Raw genomic sequence first — 22565 nt, forward strand, 5'->3', positions numbered from 1 at the left:
AGGGTAAGAGGTTGTAGAGAGGCCCTGGCAGCAGTAGAGGTGGGGAAGGTGGGGGTGGTGGGCAGGAACTGGAGTGTGGAGTCAGATACCCCTTTTCCAGCAAATCAGTTCCAGGGCTGGTTCGGGGCCAGTGCTGGTGCTGGTTCACAACTCGCTTAACTTGCAAGCTAGCTGAGAACCAGTTTGCTTTTCCATAGCTCACGGTGTTAAGGGAAGCCACGTCATTACATCGCTGTCTACGTCAGTTACGTCGTTGTATACGCCAGTTACATCGTTGTATACGCCAGTTACGTCGCTACGTTTGCATAAACCTTGGCGCGAATATCGAAGCAAAAACAACACGGAAGAAGCAGCAGCAGCAACAACAACAATAATAATAATGACTTCGTGTTTGTACAGCTGCTGCTTCTTGTCGCTTAAAAATGGCGATCTTTCGCGGTCTTGTTATTGTTGTTGGTCTTAACAACTCCGCCCCCCTGCTGACGTAAGCGGTTCTTTCCTCTGGCCCAGCAGAGAGTTGGTGCTAGCCTGGAACCGGTTTTTCTGGCCCCAGAGCCAGTTCTTTGTCAGTGGAAACAGAAAACCCGGTTCCAAACTAAGCACTGGCCCGGAACCAGCCCTGGAACTGCTTTGGTGGAAAAGGGGCAACAGGGGATATCAGGACAGTCCTATTGTCTTTCAAGGCGACAGAAGAACTCATTCAGTTGGTTGGCCAGGAGCAAGTCATCAACAGAGTGGGGGGCTGAAGGTTTGTAGTTAGTGATCTGTCTGAGCCCTTTCCAGACAGACATACAGTACGTTTACATGCACATCCAAACCGAGCTACTGTCGGTAATCGAGCTAAGGGTCCCAGCAGGGGTGCCAGAGAAATCCAATCCTACATGCACACAATAAAATCGAGCTATTGTGTGAGGTACATTGTGCACTCGAGCCACAGGTGGCGCTACACGCTCCATCGTGTTGGTACACTTCCGGTTGTCGTCATGAAGAAGAGCTATTCAAGAGTATAAACTAAGTTATCAGCAGTGTTGCCAGATACTGCTGACGTTTTCCAGCCCAAAACATGTTCAAATCCGCCAAAATGCACTTAAAACCTCCCAATCTGGCAACACTGGCAGTTCCGTGTTCACAAGTTCCGTGCTCAAGCTGTTAGGCTTGCTCTAACAGACTGTATGGCTACAAACTGTCCTGCGCAGACCACTGTTTTGTAAGACAACTTATTTTGCACAATTGTATATTTTTCTAAAGTCCATTTTTTGCTTACAAAAATTTTTTTTTTTGCTTACAAAAAATATTTTTCTAAAGTTCATTTTTTGCTTACAATTTAACTTATGTCTTAATAAACACACAAAAAGTTCAATTGTTTTGTTTTTATTGACATTCTTCAGATGTTGGACATCTATACACACACACAAATACAGTGACTTGTTTATGTACACAATTCACAGCTATGCAACAGCTGTACAGATGTATTTGGTGATACAGTAAGTGAGCTAAATTTTAACAGTGCAAACAATGCCACAAAAAGAAAAGATTCATGCCGTTGTCATGCCGACCGAGGCTGTTGTGTTTCCCGCTTGTGGTCTCGTCACTTGTCACTTCCGGAAGGGGCAGTGCTGAAGTAAGTAGCTCGAATACGTAGCTCAATAGGGTTTACATGCACTAAGTAGCTCGGCAGAAATCGCATAATCTAGGTCGTGTAGCTCGATTCCGAGAAATTAAGTTCGGTTCAATTTCAGCCGAATTAAGGTGTATACATGGCATTTTGAAATTCGATTTCAGTCGAGCAATGGCAGAAATTCGATTCTCTCTATGTGCATGTAAACGCACTGATAGAGGTGGGGTTTACATTAGACCGTATCAGCGGATCATCAGATTAACGTTTTTAAAACGATTAGTGTGCACACAGCAACACCAATACACGATTCGCGTGCACACAGCAATGCCAATACATGGATACGCTCGGCTCCGCAGGCATCCTGCGCTCCAAATCACTCCGCCCTGAACAGCGAGTGCCCTCTGGAGGGTGCGCACTCCGGCCCTGCGCAACTCACAGAGCGCGCGAGTGGAGTGCACAAGCCACGATTCGGGACCGAGCCGCTGTGTGTGTGATCCCAGCGCACATCACTTACCACTTGCAAGTGGAAGGATGGCAAGCCTAAAGACAATCATAACTACACAATGGGCAGTATTTGCATCAGTATTTGCAGTATTTTCATACTTTTATACTCTTTAATGAAAGGTGATACAAGGCGGAAGTTCGCGCCGTTTTTCAGCAGTCGCGTCACATGACCAACGCCAGCGAATCAGGAAGGTGGATGTCACAGTGACGTTGTCCAATGACGACGCCAGCTAGAGCTCAGCACGGCGTATCCGCGTATTCTCAATGTTTACACAGCACCGGACCTGACACGATCTAGATTGAATACGTGGACCCTGGCGGATTCCCGTTTCCCGGCGTTTCCAGGCGGTTTAATGTAAACGGACAGTGCATCCGCGAAGAAAACGAGACAGATACGGTCTAATGTAAACTTGGCCAGAGTCATTGACTGAGAACTGACGTTGGAGTTTCTCAGCGTACAGTCGTTTAGCTTCTCTAAGCACCTTGTTAAACCTGTTCCTTGACTCTTTGAGCCTGTTCCTGTCCCCACTTCTGAATGTGTCTTCCTTTTGCAACCTTATCTGTCTGAGCTTACGGTATCTGTGAACCAGGGTCTGTCATTATTGTAACTCACCCTGGTTCGTGATGGAATGCAGCAGTCCTCACTAGGGATGGCGAAAACTAAAAAAAAATCTTGACCGACCACCGAGCCTCATTAGCCGGTTAAAGTCGGTTAACCTATGAGTTTAAAATTCTAGAATTGGAATTATTAGAATCTATTCTAAATCTAACCACGAGCATCCGCACATTCAGTCCCAGTCGCTGCCCTCCACTCACATTACCTTTTCTACAGCGCGAAACATTTAGTCAAACGCGGCACTGATGTCGAGGGGTTTGTACTGGAGCGGAGGACAAATGGCTCCAGCTTAGAGACAGCATCAGTTGGCCATGATGGCGTTGAAAATAAAGTCAAGTGCTAGAAGAAGTACATAACATTCAGTGATGGGAATAACGGCGTTAAAATAAAGGCTGTTATAATGCCGGGTAATCTAATTAATTAGCTACAATCGTTATAACGCCGGTACCAATATCAACACGCCATTACTGCATGGTATTGAAGTTGCTCTGAAGCCGTCACCGACTTGGCTCACAGACATAAAAGCTGCGTTTGTCACTCCCCCTCCAGACACCGCTGTCATTTCATTCTCTCCCCTTCCCTCCAAAAGTCAGCATCTGCGCCTTTAGTTTGTGCGGAGAGATATGATCTGCAATAACATGCATTGTTGGCTACAGACCGAAACATACTTTCAGAATGCACTGGCCAAGGCAGGACTAAACTTGATGTGCCTTCTAATAATAATTAAGAAAAAAAAAACAGAATAGTAATTTGTAAGCTAAAAAGTCTAGCCTGATACTTTTTTATTTTTCACAAATACAGTCAACTTCTGTCAAGGGTCACACAAAAAACAGTTGTTCTTGGAAATACATAGGCTAACAAGTTAACAGGTTTAAACAAGTTGAAATAGAAAACACTGTGGTCTACAAAATACCCCACTCCGAAAATCACTATTTTTTATTCATAAACACAAGTAAAATGTAATCCAACACTGAGACTTTTCTTTCGCCGAGTGGCAGCTGTCTTCAACTGGGGCGGGAGGGCGGGACATGACTGAATGGGTGTTTCTGATTTGTCAGCTGTCGTCCTTACACCGCATGGCATGCCCCGAGCGTTTACAACACAGAATTCCAGGTTCTCCACTCCAAAATCGGCAGCTTCAAAACGAGTGATTTTTTTTTAACCGACAACCAAAAAAAAATTAACCGGTTGGCGTTGATTTGGTCAACCATCGGTCAAACGGTCATCGGTTAACATCCCTAGTCCTCACAGAAGCTGATGTAGGACATCACAGTCTCTGAGTACTCATCCAGACTATTGGTAGCAGTCCTGAACACATCCCAGTTTGTACAGTCCAAGCATGCCTGAAGGTTCTCCGCAGCCTCATTGCTCCACATTTTTGAAGTCCTCGCTACAGATTTCCTCAGCTTTCATTTCTGCCTGTATGCAGGAATCCGGTTGACCATGGCGTGGTCAGTTTGGCCCAGTGCAGTGGTGGTGGTGGTGGGGGGGCAGCATGATAGACATTGTTGACTGCAGTGTAGCAGTGATCCAAAATATTCTCCTCCCTGGGTAGGCATTTAATAAACTGTTTGTATTTGAGTAGTTCATTACTGAGGTTACCTTTGTTAAAGTCACCAAGGACAATAACTAGGGAGTCCAGGTTAGTCTGCTCTACACCCAGTATCTGGTCAGCCAGCATGCGCTGTACGTTCTGCGGTGGAATGTAAACACCGACCAGAATGAATGAAGCAAACTCACGGGGGGAGTAGAAGGGTTTACAATTAATGAAAAATTATTCCAAGTCAGGAGAACAGTGTTGCAGGATCACGGACATCACTGCACCAGCTGCTGTTTACAACCCCGATTCCAAAAAAGTTGGGACAAAGTGCAAATTGTAAATAAAAACGGAATGCAATAATTTACAAATCTCAAAAACTGATATTGTATTCACAACAGAACATAGACAACATATCAAATGTTGAAAGTGAGACATTTTGAAATTTCATGCCAAATATTGGCTCATTTGAAATTTCATGACAGCAACACATCTCAAAAAAGTTGGGACAGGGGCAATAAGAGGCTGGAAAAGTTAAAGGTACAAAAAAGGAACAGCTGGAGGACCAAATTGCAACTCATTAGGTCAATTGGCAATAGGTCATTAACATGACTGGGTATAAAAAGAGCATCTTGGAGTGGCAGCGGCTCTCAGAAGTAAAGATGGGAAGAGGATCACCAATCCCCCTAATTCTGCGCCGACAAATAGTGGAGCAATATCAGAAAGGAGTTCGACAGTGTAAAATTGCAAAAAGTTTGAACATATCATCATCTACAGTGCATAATATCATCAAAAGATTCAGAGAATCTGGAAGAATCTATGTGCGTAAGGGTCAAGGCCGGAAAACCATACTGGGTGCCCGTGATCTTCGGGCTCTTAGACGGCACTGCATCACATACAGGCATGCTTCTGTATTGGAAATTACAAAATGGGCTCAGGAATATTTCCAGAGAACATTATCTGTGAACACAATTCACCGTGCCATCCGCCGTTGCCAGCTAAAACTCTATAGTTCAAAGAAGAAGCCGTATCTAAACACGATCCAGAAGCGCAGACGTCTTCTCTGGGCCAAGGCTCATTTAAAATGGACTGTGGCAAAGTGGAAAACTGTTCTGTGGTCAGACGAATCAAAATTTGAAGTTCTTTATGGAAATCAGGGACGCCGTGTCATTCGGACTAAAGAGGAGAAGGACGACCCAAGTTGTTATCAGCGCTCAGTTCAGAAGCCTGCATCTCTGATGGTATGGGGTTGCATTAGTGTGTGTGCATGGGCAGCTTACACATCTGGAAAGACACCATCAATGCTGAAAGGTATATCCAGGTTCTAGAGCAACATATGCTCCCATCCAGACGACGTCTCTTTCAGGGAAGACCTTGCATTTTCCAACATGACAATGCCAAACCACATACTGCATCAATTACAGCATCATGGCTGCGTAGAAGAAGGGTCTGGGTACTGAACTGGCCAGCCTGCAGTCCAGATCTTTCACCCATAGAAAACATTTGGCGCATCATAAAATGGAAGATACGACAAAAAAGACCTAAGACAGTTGAGCAACTAGAATCCTACATTAGACAAGAATGGGTTAACATTCCTATCCCTAAACTTGAGCAACTTGTCTCCTCAGTCCCCAGACATTTACAGACTGTTGTAAAGAGAAAAGGGGATGTCTCACAGTGATAAACATGGCCTTGTCCCAACTTTTTTGAGATGTGTTGTTGTTGAAATTTAAAATCACCTAATTTTTCTCTTTAAATGATACATTTTATCAGTTTAAACATTTAATATGTCATCTATGTTCTATTCTGAATAAAATATGGAATTTTGAAACTTCCACATCATTGCATTCCGTCTTTATTTACAATTTGTACTTTGTCCCAACTTTTTTGGAATCGGGGTTGTACATAAAAACAGATTTTGCTGCCCTTTGTTTTGCCAGAGAGATCCATGTTACGGTCCGCTCTGAAAAGTTGGAAGCAGGCCAGCTGCAGTGCAGAGTCTGGTATGAATCCACATAACCACATCTCTGTGAGGCATAAAACAGAAGCTGCGGAAAAGTCCCTGTTTCTCTCCATCAGCAGCTGGATTTTGTCCAGTTTGTTGCACAATATTGCACGTTGGAAAGAAATATCGCAGGTAGCAGAACACAAAGTCCGTGCTGATGGAGGCACACCAGCGTGCTGCTCTTTCCTCCGACGCCTCACTGAGTGAGCAAAGGTGAGAGCACCTTTGACCAGAATGTCCAATAATTCCACGGATGACACCAGAAAAGTTGGTAATAAGTCCACTGGAGTTGTTCCCCTGATGTTCAAGAGCTCTTATGTGGTGAAAGACACTCAGGTATCGCAGCAGTGAACTGAGTTTACAAACAAAATAAGACAAAACATTGTGCACCAACACACCGAGGCAGCCATCTGTGGCACCATCATTTTGCAGATGTGGAGAATTTGACTACAGTGTTTTTGGTTTTGGGACACTTGGCTATAAGTAATTTGGCTCTGATGATATTTGGTTTTGGGTCACGGAGCTGTGGCTGTAACTAGTTTTAGGCTACATCCACACGACAACGGCAACGAGATTTTTTTTTAGCGGGTAAAAAAAATATCGCGTCCACATGGGCAACGGATCAGTAAAATATCAGGTACATATGGCAACGCAACGCTTGCTGAAAACGATGCAATACACATGCCACACCTCTATGTGCACTGTAAGACGGTCCCATCGGAGACACCAGAACAATAGAAGAAGTAGGACGCATGTGCATAAACCCCTTCTTCTACCTGGCACTGAACTACTACTACTCTGGGGTCCGCCATTGTTGCTGTTGTTGTTATGAATGATGCACGCGAGAGTGCTGCTTGTTCTAGTCATGTGGTTGTGACGTCATCGTAAACAAATCCGTTCTACTCATCCAGACGACTTTGCAACGGCGCCGTTGCCAGATTTTTCCACCCCAAAATGCCGGTGCCGTGTGGACGCCAGGCCGAAACGATAAAAAATTTTATCGGATTCACCTGAATCCGTTGCCGTGTGGACAGGGCCTTAGGGAATTGATCTGTGGGGGCATTTCATTTAAGGGATTTTGAATGTGGGATACTTAATTGTGGGGGTATTTGGTTTTGGGAAATGTAGTTATATAAGAATTTTTTGGTTTTGTGGTATTTGGCTGTGGGGCTTTTGGTAGTGGGCTATTTGGTTTTGGGACATATGGGTGTAAGGGTATATAATCTGGGGCATTTGGCTGAAAGATGATTTGGTTTTAGAGCATTCAGATGTGGGAAATTTGATAGTGGTATATGGTTTTGGGAAATTTGGTTATTTTTTGGGGGGAGGAGCTGTGAAGAATTTGTTCGAGGGCTGTTTGTCTGTGGGGTAATTTGCTGTAACAGTATTTGGTTTTGAGACATTTGTCTAACAGGACATACAGTAATCTCTTCCTGTTTGAAGTGAATCTGTGAAGGGTTTTTGTTAAAAGTGGTACCTTAAGTGCTGGGGCACTGGGGTGGCCAATCACAGTATTGGGGTGGGGGCAGGAGAGCTCTCTCTCTCTTAGTATTGAGGCTCCAAATGAATATTTTCTTCCATGCCAGTCCCAAAGATAATTTTCCATTTTATGCAAGTTTAATGGACAATACAGATAGTTTGATTCTGATTCTAATTCCAGTCTAACTTAGCTGGCTAGTTGAGTTACCTTTATCTGTTTATTAAGCATTTATTTTGAATAGGTTTAGCTATTGAAGAACATGAAACATGAATAACACTGGCACAGATTTAAGGGGGGGGGTGCGCCCCCTCATCCAAAAAAAAAAAATGTTAGTACATGACTACTTGGAATTGTGACTTGACTGTATTGCAAATACTGAGATATGCCCGCCCTTTTTATAGTTAATAAGGTTTAACAAAATAAACCATTAGGTGGGATTGAGCTGAAGAGTTTATGGTATGAATTTATATTTAATAGTAGGTCCTGGCTTAGGTTTTTTCGTTCATGACACAAATGCAGTGAAAAGCAAGCTGGGCGAGTCCTGTTGGATTTGAACAGGACGCGGGACTTTGTGCATCAACATAATAACATATTGTATTCCCGAACTGTACTGTAGACTACATGTAAAGGGTGTGCACCATCCTTTTATGTTTATGATATCGTTAACATGCATGTTCACAGGCCAAGATGCTGCAGCAGGCTTACTGCGTATACACACACACACACACACAGACTTACTTGTCGGTTGTCCGGCTACTGTTCGTATTTCATTAATAGGGTATCCCTGTACTCACTATAGACCCTTTTCAGTCACGTGACCTTCATAAACGCGACCGCCATTTTGAACATGTAGTGGACTTCGGCTCGAATCAGTTTGAATGCGAGGAAGGCGACAAACGAAAAACATAAAAGAAAAAGGAGCGAGATGCAGAAAACACCTTCACTATCCAGCGACGTAGGGCATTTACAGGGCGAGCAGAGGGAGAGGTATTTGCAAAAATTGAGGTTAGCAGGCTTAGAGAACGACGTTTACCTGCTTCCACCAGGATTGTTCACTGACGTACGGAAGTACACGAAGCCCTCGTCTTTACCTGACTTCGGCCCACATGATCTGTATACCTATGTCGTTAAAAACCCATCGCCATACACATACACGCCAATGTCCGAGGTTCCGGAGCGCGCTCCGGCTTGCTCCAGGAGTGCTCCGGCCGAGGTTCCGGAGCGTGCTCCGGCTTGCTCCCCCTCAAATTAAGCAGCGCGCTCTGGCTTGCTCGCCCTCAAATTAAGCAGCGTGCTCTGGCTTGCTCCGGAGCAAGCCGGCGCGCGCTGCTTAATTTGATGGGGAGCAAGCCGGAGCGCGCTCCGGAACCTCAGCCGGAACACTCCGGAGCAAGCCGGCGCACGCTGCTTAATTTGATGGGGAGCAAGCCGGAGCGCGCTCCGGAACCTCAGCCGGAACACTCCGGGAGCAAGCCGGAGCGCGCTGCTTAATTTGAGGGCGAGCAAGCCAGAGCGCGCTGCTTAATTCTCGGACATTGGCTCCGGCAGCTATTTACACTGGATCCGGTGTAAATAGCTGCCGGATCATAATTACAGTAAACTAGTAAATACAGTAAAGGAAAAACTTGAGACTGAAAGGTTTTAACAGTCATCCAAATGACTGAACGTAAACATTGCTACAGTAACATACTAGCTATGATGTTGTTGACATTAGCTAGTCAACAATAGCTACTACAGAAGAACAAAGAGGTTACAATGGGTTATTTTAACCTATTTGGTTACACACTCGCCGCCACAGAATGTTAACAGCAATGTAATGCCTTTTCTGGCTAATTTTATTCGTCTTACCTCCAACAAAGTGGTCACTACACAAGCGCTGGTATGCCGAGGGCTGCCAATCTGTTAATGGCCGCTATCCATCTTCTCCGTCGGGATCTGATAAAATGATAACCCTTGCCTTGTTTGTTGATGGTTACTACATCCAGGTGCACAACAATATAGTGGCATGATGGAAGTCTTGCTGAAAATAAACACTTTCTTTGCTGCCGTTCCTCAATGTTGGCTGTGGTAAACTACTGGCAGTACATGTCCAAAATGGCGGCCGTGTTTGTCGTGACGTCACGTGAAAAGGGTCCATACCTGGTGTATGTACATGGTACACGTGCCGTTTTGGGGCGGAGCCTCACTTTGAATTTTACGACAGCAGCTGGATAGGTCTGTGAGAGATGTTGATTTTTGCAATGGCTCTGAAGAATATCTGCTTGAAATCCCCAGAACTCAGATTTGTTATAGGACTTGTTCACATGCAACTCACACAATCATTGTTTTCTCAGTCTATTAGACTCAGGAGCTCAGATTGCAGTTACTGACTTTGTATTACAGACATGCAGCTCTTACAGTCTGTGTTTATAGTTCTGTTGGTATTAAAGGAGATACGCAGAACCATGGCCTCACTTTTTGTTTATAAATGCCTTGAGACCTCAAGAATGGCACAGGAATAGTTTTAAGCGTTAACAATAAATCTAATATAGTAATTTTTATGATTAAAGTGATTCATATAGGTAGCGCTCTGAGTGAATGACCTTGACATCTATGACGTCACAGCAGGAAGGCTATCGGTCTTATCGCCATTTCTGCTATACTAAAACACAGAGCTGATTGCAACTCAGATCCTCCATTTTGAGCTAATTTATCGCCATGCCACGTAGATGTGTTGCTGACGGGTGCAGCAACATGACAGAAGCTGGATTTACGCTGCATTCATGGCCCAAGAATGTTCAAACTGCAAAGATTTGGAAGAGTTTTGCGAGAAGTTCACAGGCACATTGGATGCCTATGAAGTGGTCTCTCCTCTGCTCTGCACATTTTACTGAAGACTCGTATGAGACCTCTGATCTGTTGAGGAGCGTTGGCTATAAACCCGTATTGAAAGAGGGTGCAGTACCAACAATTAAAGGAAAAGAAAACTACAAGAAAAGGAAAGTAAGTTCAGTTGCACCAGTTCTCCCGGAGTGTGAGCCGAGGGTTGTTGGTAAAACCCGGGATGGGATGGGACATATTATCGCTCAGGCAGTGACCTCCCTACGGTTGTTGCTAAACCTGGTGAGGTCCCGTCCCATCCCGGGTTTTAGTAATTGCCTGAGCTGAGCAGTAATGGCGGAGTACTCAGTATGGAGAAAATGGAGAATGAGTGGGCCAGCCGTCTGATTTCTCCGCTGGATATGCTCGCCTCAGCAGCAATATCTCGCCCTTACGTGGAAGAAGCGAATGTACGGAGAACCGAAAGTCAGATTGTTTCAAAACAATCAGCCACAAGATCGGCCTTCAAGAAGCGAGAACACAGACGGGTAAGATGCGGGTCTCGTTTGGATACAAAACAACAACACTCGCTGTTTACCTGCATTTAGATTAATACATGTAACTTGTATTGTGTGTTTATTGGCCCTTTTCCACTACCCTTTTTCAGCTCACTTCAGCTCGCTTCAGCTCACTTCAGCCCGACACGGCTCACGTTTCGACTACCAAAGAACAGCACGATTCAGCTCGCTTCAGCCCTGCTTAGCCCCTAAAACTCGCACGGTTTTGGAGTGGGGCTGAAGCGAGCCAAACCGAGCCGAGTGAGGCTGGGGGCATGAGGAGACACTCCCCTGTGCACTGATTGGTGAGGAGGAGTGTCCTCACATGCCCACACACGCCCCGCGAGCACGCTGGGATCTGTAAACACCGTAAACCCGGAAGAAGAAGAATTACGAGAATTTCTGAAGCCTTATGCGCCTCGCCTCATCTATACGCTCTTGCCAGTATCTGTTGGCGCTGTCGGTGACAACAAGCCACAGCACCAAGACCAGCAACACTAACGACTCCATGTCCTCCATGTTTATTGTTTAGTATTCGGGTCGTGAGACTACCGCTTAAAAGGTCACTGATGTCACTGTTTGCGCCGCTTAACGACATCACGTGACGTCCACCCACTTTCGCTAACTCCACCCAATGTGTCCACCCACTTCCAGCCAGCATGGTTCAGCGTGGTTGTAGTCGAAATGCAACTCCAACAGCCCCACTCAGCTCGACTCAGCACCGCACGGCTCAGCCCGACTCAGCCGCATTGGTAGTGGAAAAGCGGCATAAGTTACCGGTATGAGATTATTTAATTTGCTTCAGAATGTGATTGTCTCAGTTCATCTGATTATTTAATTAGCCTTTTACATTTTATCAGTGAAAATGCATGCATGTACATGTACATTGCATAAGTTATAACACCCATCCTGTTTTAATAAGAGTCAAAATACAATCAATGAAGTCAAATCAGTCTTAGTTGAGGAAGTCGGTAACGCTATTTCTTACTTTCACCATAAATTTTTATTTATATGACCTTGGCCTATAGCTGTAAAAGGCCTCAGCCTTAAAACCGGTTACCGCTGTGACGTCACGCACTCAGGGCTGGCTGGCTCAGCTCGAATGCCAACTTTGCGGTCGATTTTAACTTTCAAAAATATATGAGTGATTCCACGCTTATGGGTACTGAAATGGGGACATGAACTTATTTTTAAAAATTCACCTAAAACCATTTCTTTTTTTTACCATCAGGTCACAAAACATGTAATCTTTAATGAATGATGTGTTAAAAGATAACTTTAATTTTCTGAGATGTAATAAAAACATATTTATATGCCAAAGTCAGAACGTAACAGAAGTGTTGTGGACATATAGATTCTCAATTTTAACAATGTAGAATTACTTTTTGAAACATAGGAAGGTGATGTTTTAGCAAATATAATTAATAAACATGTGTAGTAGAATAAACATACACATTCTTTCAATAAGATTAACATGGTATAGAGCTAGATTGCAATTAATTTGTAACAGACGCGAGATGGACAATCGTAACAGAAGTAATGTAACAGACATCATTTTGGAACTCATAGGCTTGACTTTGGCATATAAATATGTTTTTATTACATCTCAGAAAATTAAAGTTATCTTTTAACATATCATTCATTAAAGATTACATGTTTTGTGACCTGATGGTAAAAAAAGAAATGGTTTTAGGTGAATAAGTTCATGTCCCCATTTCAGTACCCATAAGCGTGGAATCACTCATATACATTTTAAATTCCCATTTATGAAGCATACAAGAGTCAAGGACGGCGATACTAGCCAGTCAGAAATGTATTTAAAAATAAAGGCTCTGCATACCTGCTTTAAGCTCTGTCTTAAGTAGCCCCTTACACTGAATGTCCTGAGCAGGAGCTCAGAGTGCAGTGCAGTTGCTAAAATAGTAATAATTTATTGATTTAAGGTGTTTTGTGGTCACTGTAGTGTGTCATGTGGTAATGTATTATATGACAATGCAACTTACATACAGTGGTATGCAAAAGTTTGGGCACCCCTGGTCAAAATTGCTGTTACTGTGAACAGTTAAGCAAGTTGAAGATGAAATGATCTCCAAAAGGCATAAAGTTAAAGATGACTCATTCCCTTTATATTTTAAGCAAAAAATATTTTTTATTTTCATCTTTTACATTTTCAAAATGACAAAAAAGGAAAAGGGCCCGAAACAAAAGTTTGGGCACCCTGCATGGTTAGTACCTAGTAACACCTCCTTTGGCAAGTATCACAGCTTGTAAACACTTTTTGTAGCCAGCTCATAATCTTTCAGTTCTTACCTGGGGGATTTTCACACATTCGTCCTTGCAAAAGGCTTCCAGTTCTACAAGTTTCCTGGGCTGTCTTGCATGCACTGCTCTTTTGAGATCTCTCCACAGATTTTCAATGATGTTTAGGTCAGGGGACTGTGAGGGCCCGGGCAAAACCTTCAGCTTGGGCCTCTTGAGGGATTCCATTGTAGATTTTGAGGTGTGTTTTGGATCATCGTCTTATTGTAGGACCCGTCCTCTTTTTAACTTCAACTTTTTTACAGATGGTGTGATGTTTGCTTCCAGAATTTGCTGGTATTTATTCGAATCCATGCTTCCCTTGACCAGTGAAATGTGCCCTGTGCCACTGGCTGCAACACAACCCCAAAGCATGATCGATCCACACCCATGCTTCAGAGTTGGAGAGGTGTTCTTTTCCTGGAATTTGGCACCCTTTTTTCTCCAAACATACCTTTGCACATTGTGGCCAAAAAGTTCTATTTTGATTTCATCAGTCCACAGGACTTGTTTCCAAAACGCATCAGGCTTATTTAGATGTTCATTTGCAAACTTCAGACGCTGAATTTTGTGGCTAGGACGCAGGAACGGTTTTCTTCTGATGACTCTCCCATGAAGGTCATATTTGTTCAGGTGTCGCTGCATAGTAGAACAGTGCACCACCACTCCAGGGTCTGCTAAATCTTTCTGAAGGTCTTTTGCAGTCAAACAGGGGTTTTTATTTGCCTTTCTAGCAATCCAACGAGCAGTTCTTTCAGAAAGTTTTCTTCATCTTCCAGACCTCACCTTGATCTCCACTGTTTCGGTTAACTGCCATTTCTTAATAACATTACAATCTGAGGAAACAGCTACCTGAAAACACTTTGCTACATTCTTGTAGCCTTCTCCTGCTTTGTGAGCATCAATTATTTTATTATTCAGAATGCGAGGGAGTTGCTTAGAGGAGCCCATGGCTGTTGATTTTAGGGACAAGTTTGAGGAGTCAGAGAATTTATACAGCTTTGAAATCTGCATCATCTGACCTTTCCTAACGAAGAATTTGAACAAGCCACAGCTCAATAAGCTAATGAAAGGGCATATTCTGGACCAATTTCGGGGGTTTTTTTTATATGAAAGTATGTCCCTTTACACACTCATCCAGAAGGGTAAAAAATAAAATAACAAAACGTGTCTGGAAAAACCCCAAGGGAGTCTGGAGCCAGAATTGTGACGTTATCTGCGGAAGCACGAGCAGGCTGCGCGAGCAGGCTGCGCAAGCTTGCACGGTTTCAGTGCACAGCCTGTGTAGACCAAGCGCTCCCATTTCTCTCTCATTGTCCGGTCTTTTGGAAAACGATGAGTACTAATCCCATCAAGATTGGTGCTGCTACACCCTCCTACGATACATCTGTTAACCATTTTAATAATTACGCGATAACGTTGAAGAAATTTGCAGAAAACCACCAGGTCGTTTTCTCATAAACAAACCAGCGCTGATGTAGGATTCAGAAGGAGGTGTCCCGCACATACGTGATGTCACGAAAATCAATGTTTGCCGGGAAATCCAAATCCAATGTTTTTTCAGAGGTGGACCAATTTGCCTCAAATGGCTTGATTTCAACTGAATTTTCTGGTATTGTGCAAGGTAAAAAAAATTGCACAAAATGCAAAACGTGGCAGATATTTGACCAAAGTTTAATATAAAATAGGAGAATTACACTGATCTTGCTCCTGAATTTACCCGTGATGTGCACTTTAAGGTCTGGGAGCTTGGTAAAAGCTACCTGAGAACTCAGATGTATTGGGGTGCCCAAACTTTCGCATGGTGTTCACTCTCCGGTTGTCTCATCTCATTATCAGGGCTGACACATAGACACAGACAACCATTCACACTCACATTCACACCTACGCTCAATTTAGAGTCACCAGTTAACCTAACCTGCATGTCTTTGGACTGTGGGGGAAACCGGAGCACCCGGAGGAAACCCACGCGGACACGGGGAGAACATGCAAACTCCGCATAGAAAGGCCCTCGCCGGCCACGGGGCTCGAACCCGGACCTTCTTGCTGTGAGGCGACAGTGCTAACCACTACACCACCGTGCCGCCCCACTCTCCGGTTGTACAAAACAAAAAATAATCTTGCTGAAAAGAAACATCTCGTCTTTACCTTTATGCCTTTTGGTGATCAGTTAGGGTGACCAGACGTCCCGGTTTTACTGGGACAGTCCCGATTTGGGGTTGTGTCCCCCGAGTCCCGACAAAAGTCTGTCGGGACACGGATATGTCCCGGTTTTCGCCACTCGCGACGTTTGCGACTGAGCAGCGTGGGAATCATTAGCGAAGAAATGTCTGCATTTACTATTTTGATGAATTGACAGGAATCGCAAACGTTCCTGGTTACTGCCCCCTGGCCCTGTGGCATGGGTGTTTATTTAGCCACATTATTCCAGACAACAGAACGTGTTGCCATGCAACAATAAAATAAACATTAACTGGCGCGAATGTTCTTTGTCTCGCAGCTAGCAGCAGTAATGCCGCAGCAATTATGCCAAAAAGAAAATGTACTTTTTCCAAAAGTTTACAGGGCATCTACCCCTTCCTCCGAGAGGTGCAGAACAATGCGCACGAAGCCTACTGCACACACTGTAAGTGTTTTGTTCTTGTACTGAGTTGGGTAGCCTATGCTGCAAATGCTGTGTGCTCCTGTGGGGGCTTTCCTCGGGCTGTCGCCCCTCTCCTCCTTTACTGCTGTTTTGTTTGAGTGTATATTTACGGAAGCCGCGAGAGGCCCTTCATATAATCTTTTTTTTATTCACCTTGTTATCCCGAGATAACGACATAATTAATTCAGGATCTCAAGAATACAACACAACTAATTCGAGATCTCGAGAAAACAAAACCGTTATTCCAAGATCTCGAGGTAACAAAGCAATTGTTTCATGATCTCAGCTGGATCACTGGATCTCCGTCGGTAGAGACGAAGCCGGGCCAGTCTTCTGCGGAGGTGCCGCGGACTAATTTTGAAATTATCCCTTATTAAAAGACTTAATGCAATCTCTCCCTGTGTCAACCCCTGATCAAAATATTGCCTTATTAGGTGATCGATTATTCCAGACATTCTAATGACCAAAGTTGCGTCTATACAGAATGAGAAATAGCCCCAAAGTCAGCATATCACAAGTCTCTTGGCGCACCTGAATGAACCATTTCTCAGCTGTTTACTCGAGATCATGAAATAACAGTTTTGTTTTCTCGAGATCTCGAATTAGTTGTGTTGTTTTCTCGAGATCCTGAATTAATTATGTCGTTATCTCGGGATAACAAGGTGAATAAAAAAAAGGATTCTGTTTAACATACCATTCTGACAGTTTGGCCATATTGCTGTGTTGAACAGCTTGTTGCAGCTTCCATTAAAGTGTTCACTTTTGTACACATCTTCTTGCTTTATTCATTCAGTTGTGGGGAATGGTTAGTAAGGTTGATTCTGACCTAGGCTATGTTGAGGTCATGTATCTACTTTTTAAGTTCATGCTATAGTGCATACAATTTTAGAGATATAGCCGACATGTGCATATGCGTTCTTCTTGGTGTTCTCACAAACAGGTGGAATAAATCAGTGTAAATTTGGCCTATGGACATAGCCTGGCCTATTCTCAGCCATTACAAAATCTGTTGTCTGACCATAATTTAACTGATCTGTATACCGCTATGCTACTAGATAACAACATGCCTGTTTGTTTTATTTCATGTGAGATGTTGATAAATGTGAGCTTCAACACAATGATAAGAGCACCTCTCTGAGGTGGTTAGACCGTATCAGCGGATCATCAGATTAACGTTTTTAAAACGATTCGTGTGCACACAGCAACGCCAATACACGGATACGCTAATCACATGACTAATTAGACGGCACGCAAGTTGAAATGTGTCAGTGCGGCTCAGCGCTTCCTCCTCAGCGGCTGCGCTCCAAATCACTCCGCCCTGAACAGTGAGTGCCCTCTGGAGCAGGCCCTGCGCAGCTCACAGAGCGCGCGAGTGAAGCACACGAGCAGTGATTCGGGACCGAGCCGCTGTGTGTGTGATCCCAACGCCAGCGAATCAGGAAGGTGGATGTCACAGTGACGTTGTCCAATGACGACGTCAGCTAGAGCTCAGCACAGCGTATCCTCGTTCCTCAATGTTTACACAGCACCGGATCAGATACGTAATGGATTGAATACGTGGGCCCTGGCGGATTCAAGTTGTTCCGCCTGTGGAGTCGTTTCCCGGCGTTTTAACGTGAACGGAAACGAGACGAATATGGTCTAATGTAAACACCACTTGAGTGTCACGTTTACGTAAAAAAAAGGTGTGCGTGCACAAGCATGGCCACGCGCAAAAGTGTCCTGGTTTCAGACTCGGGGAACCTGGTCACCCTATGATCAGTTCAGCTTCTGCTCGCTTCACTATTCGCAGACATTTTCAGTAAGGGTGCCCAAACTTTTGCATGCCACTTTTACCGTACATCAGTTGTGATTATGTTCTATGTATATACCTACAACTCTGATAAAATGTTTTTTTAAAGTTCCTACTTTAAAAAAAAAAATTTTGATATGGTCATTTTGTTTAGGATATTTCATTTACAACCTGTCTCTGAGAGCTGGAAATGTCTTTCCGGGCGTTTAAAAACTGCAGAGATTCCGAGGGCCTCCCCACCGGGCCCCACCGGGTTGACCCCCCCTTTCCCATTTTCCTGAATTCGCCCCTGACTGTAATATATTATTATTATTATTATTATTATTATTATTATGGTTTTCTGGCGTTATTTACAGAACCCAGTTAGCTTGTGGCTAACCTCAAATCACCTCAGCAGCGTTCACTGCACGCGACGTTTATGTGCTCACGTGCATTAGCGTTAACAGCTTAAAAAAAAAAAAAAAACCACCGTCACCATGGGAACGCCCACTGCAGTAAAATTACCTCCGGGGGCAGAAACGGCGGCGGCGGCTCGTTGGCTTTTTTGCCCCTCCGTCTCTTCCCCCTCCTCCTCCTGCGGGATTTGCGCTTGTGTCCGGTTTCTGTAACGGATCCGGGCCCAGGCGCGCGCGCTTCCGCATCCATGTCACCGACCTGCATTTCCACAAACCGGGACTCGGTTCGAGTCGGTTCGGTTCGGTTCGGCGCTGATTCCGGACCAGCGCCTGGAAATACACGAGAGTTTCCGCTCTCAGAGCTGCAGCATTTCATACACAACACACACACACACCGGCGCAGGCGCGCGCTTGACCCGCTCAGGGTTGCCAGATTGTTCCGGTTTCACCTTTAAACCTCATCTCATCTCATCTCATTATCTGTAGCCGCTTTATCCTGTTCTACAGGGTCGCAGGCAAGCTGGAGCCTATCCCAGCTGACTACGGGCGAAAGGCGGGGTACACCCTGGACAAGTCGCCAGGTCATCACAGGGCTGACACATAGACACAGACAACCATTCACACTCACATTCACACCTACGCTCAATTTAGAGTCACCAGTTAACCTAACCTGCATGTCTTTGGACTGTGGGGGAAACCGGAGCACCCGGAGGAAACCCACGCGGACACGGGGAGAACATGCAAACTCCGCACAGAAAGGCCCTCGCCGGCCCCGGGGCTCGAACCCAGGACCTTCTTGCTGTGAGGTGACAGCGCTAACCACTACACCACCGTGCCGCCCACCTTTAAACCTGTAAAAGTTTTATTTTCTTGATACATTTTTTGAGTATTCATACATGTCAACCTTTGGTCAATCAAACCTGTATAACCAACCTCCAAAATCCGTATTTCCCTTATAAAATCCGTATAAGATGCAAATTAAAATAATTTACCTAAAATTTGAATGATAATTAACAATGATATATCCCAGTTACTTTTTATTCAATATTAATAACAATAAACCTTCAGAATGAATACAAAGCTCCAATGTTCGACAAAAACACAAAGTGTCACTCTAATGGCCCTTTTCCACTACCCTTTCTCAGCTCACTTCAGCTCGCTTCAGCTCACTTCAGCCCGACACGGCTCGCGTTTCGACTACCAAAAAACAGCACGACTCGGCTCGCTTCAGCCCTGCTTAGCCCCTAAAACTCGCACCGTTTTGGAGTGGGGCTGAAGTGAGCCCAACCGAGCCGAGTGAGGCTGGGGGCGTGAGCAGACACTCCCCTGTGCACTGATTGGTGAGGAGGAGTGTCCTCACATGCCCACACACGCCCCGCGAGCACGCTGGGATCTGTAAACACCGTAAACCCGGAAGAAGGAGAATTACGAATTACGAGAATTTCTGAAGCCTTATGCGCCTCGCCTCATCTATACGCTCTTGCCAGTATCTGTTGGCGTTGTCGGTGACAACAAGCCACAGCACCAAGACCAGCAACACTAACGACTCCATGTCCTCCATGTTTATTGTTTACTATTCGGGTCGTGAGACTACCGCTTAAAAGATCACTGATGTCACTGTTTGCACTGCTTAACGACATCACCTGACGTCCACCCACTTTCGCTAACTCCACCCAATGTGTCCACCCACTTCCAGCCAGCACGGTTCAGCGCGATTGTAGTCGAAATGCAACTCCAACAGCCCCGCTCAGCTCGACTCAGCTCGACTCAGCACGGCACGGCTCAGCCCGACTCAGCCGCATTTGTAGTGGAAAAGCGGCAATAGACACAGACAACCATTCACACTCACATTCACACCTACGGTCAATTTAGAGTCACCAGTTAACCTAACCTGCATGTCTTTGGACTGTGGGGGAAACCGGAGCACCCAGAGGAAACCCACGCAGACACGGGGAGAACATGCAAACTCCACACAGAAAGGCCCTCGCCGGCCCTGGGGCTCAAACCCAGGACCTTCTTGCTGTGAGGCGACAGCGCTAACCACTACACCACCGTGCCGCCTGAATGATAATTAACAATGATATATCCCAGTTACTTTTTATTCAATATTAATAACAATAAACCTTCAGAATGAATACAAAGCTCCAATGTTCGACAAAAACACAAAGTGTCACTCTAATGTTCTGAATTGTACTCTATGACAGCTTTTTTAGCACTCTGCACCAATACCTCACGAGGCTGCATGTCACAGCAAGTGTCTGTGTTGATCTTGCCCATTCAGAATCTTTTCAATCGCTAGTGAAAGTCGCTCAGGTGGAAATACGCTTTTCAAACAAAATGTTACTTCCCGGTTGGCGGGATTCTCGCAATGCGGTGTGCGCATGATCAGAAGTGGAACGAAGTCTCGCTACCACAAGATAACGCGCGATTTCATAAGACTCTTTACTGGCTGTCTGTGGTGTACAGTACGTTTGTAAATGTTATGCGCTCTTTTATCGTCGTGGGAATTGATTATAGCTCTAAATAAATATTGAAGTTTTTTTAAAGAATCCGTATAACTTTATTTGTACGCCCGTATACTACGTTTATTGAATATAAAATACGGACATTCTGTATAGGTTGACATGTATGAGTATTTAAAACTCAGAGTTTTGTAATGTAAACTATTATTATTATATTGAAAAATAAATAGATAGAAAAGAAGAATTTCAATATCTAGGAACTAAGTTTTCCAGGAGTGAAAAATATACAGCGTAAACTTAAGGCCAATTTATGCTGACAACGCAGTCCTCACAGATGGCGTCGCAGATGGCATCTGCGTAGCCCCCCCACCTTCGCAGACGCTCTGCGCGCACCTCCCAAAAATTGTGACCACCGCAGAAGCCTCGCAGACAGCGTCGCAGACAAGAGGGCTCTGATTGGTCCACTCTACATCCGCTGTACACGCACTTCCGCTTACCTACTTTCCCGGTTTGGTTTGTTTTCACGACCGCCATTTTTAAAAACACGAGCGAAGATGGAGCAGCACGAAGAGCGGTTGATCGAGGAAGTGAGGAAGTACGTACATCTATGTATACGACTCCAGTTCTAGTCATTATAAGTAACTGGAGGATAAACACTCCACTAACCACACCCACCAACTACTCCTAGCGATTTCGCGACTTCGCGCCCCCTTGCGTTGTGGCGGTGAATAACATCGCGCACGCCTATTACTCCCCGCTCAACGATAAATTACAACTGTCTGCGAAAAGCTATCTGCAAAGCCTTGTCGCAAGAGCATGCAGAGGCCCTTACAAGCTAGTTTCAGACCAAACCAGAGCATTTTTTAACATAAGGGGTGTTCACATGGCAACTTTTACTCCGGTGTAGCACCGGGGCTGCCCCGGTAGAGCGTTCACACGGTACAAAGTTATACCGGTGTAGCCCCTGAAAGCTGCTTAAACCGGTGCAAATCTAACCCAGGTGGTTTAAGAAATTTACTCCGCTAGTTTGCGGGGCAGCACCGATATAAAATGGGATGTCTGAACGCTACAGGGGTAGACTCGCTGCGCGTGAGGAGAGTTGATTACATATGGGCATTGCATAATTTGCATCCTGGTATTTTGCGCTTCCAAAATGGCGAATATCAACAACAACAGAACTGCGTGTCTTCATCCACGTTGTTTTCCCGGCGCTTGGTGATGCCATGACAACCGTCCACATGGCCATGAACGACACAAAGTCATCGATTTGTTGCCGAATGAATTGTAGAATGCGTTGTTTTCGTGCTCTTGCACTTGCGCAACCTTTCCTTTCTCTCTTTTACCCTTTTACAGTGTCTGATAGACCACAACGTAGAAAGTTTGTCTGGAGAAGTATAAACCATGGTTTTTCGATATATCAATCACAAACAAGGCGGGAAAAGGAAGTACATTTTCACACATGCGCATATTTCATTTCCGCATTATTACTATCGTATAGCACGGTCGCAAAAACTGCCATGTGAACGCAAGTGGGGCTGCACCGGTGCTAACACGCTTCTCTCTAGTAAGCAGGTTTGTGACGTGTGAACGCTCCACAAAATTTACACCGGTGTAAGATATATCGCAACAAAATACATCGGTGCAGCATCGATGCAAATATGTGCCATGTGAACACCCCTATAGTTACTGGGAGACCAAATGGATTGACAGCCGTCTCTTTTTCTGGTTTGCATTCTTCACATGCATTTGAGATTTCATGTGTTCCCTCACGTTGTTAATTCCAGAGGCAAACACTTTCACGTCTCTACAACAAATTGTGCAGTTGACATACTCAGAACCCATTTTGGAAGCGATAATT

At 44.7% G+C, this 22565-nt stretch overlaps 1 protein-coding gene across 6 annotated transcripts in view; it reads right to left on the reverse strand.

Moving 5' to 3' along the window:
- The window catches only part of gtpbp2b (GTP binding protein 2b), a 47450-nt gene extending 28826 nt beyond the window's left edge, over positions 1-18624 (reverse strand). For all 6 annotated transcript variants that reach the window (XM_060911240.1, XM_060911242.1, XM_060911237.1 and 3 more), the window contains exon 1: positions 18355-18624. In XM_060911240.1, coding sequence (XP_060767223.1) covers positions 18355-18621 — 267 coding nt within the window. In that variant the 5' untranslated portion in view covers positions 18622-18624. The remainder of the gene's footprint in view (positions 1-18354) is intronic.
- Positions 18625-22565: the final 3941 nt, after the last annotated feature.

This window comes from Neoarius graeffei, chromosome 27, assembly GCF_027579695.1.
Source record: "Neoarius graeffei isolate fNeoGra1 chromosome 27, fNeoGra1.pri, whole genome shotgun sequence".
In the NCBI taxonomy this organism is placed as follows: domain Eukaryota; kingdom Metazoa; phylum Chordata; class Actinopteri; order Siluriformes; family Ariidae; genus Neoarius; species Neoarius graeffei.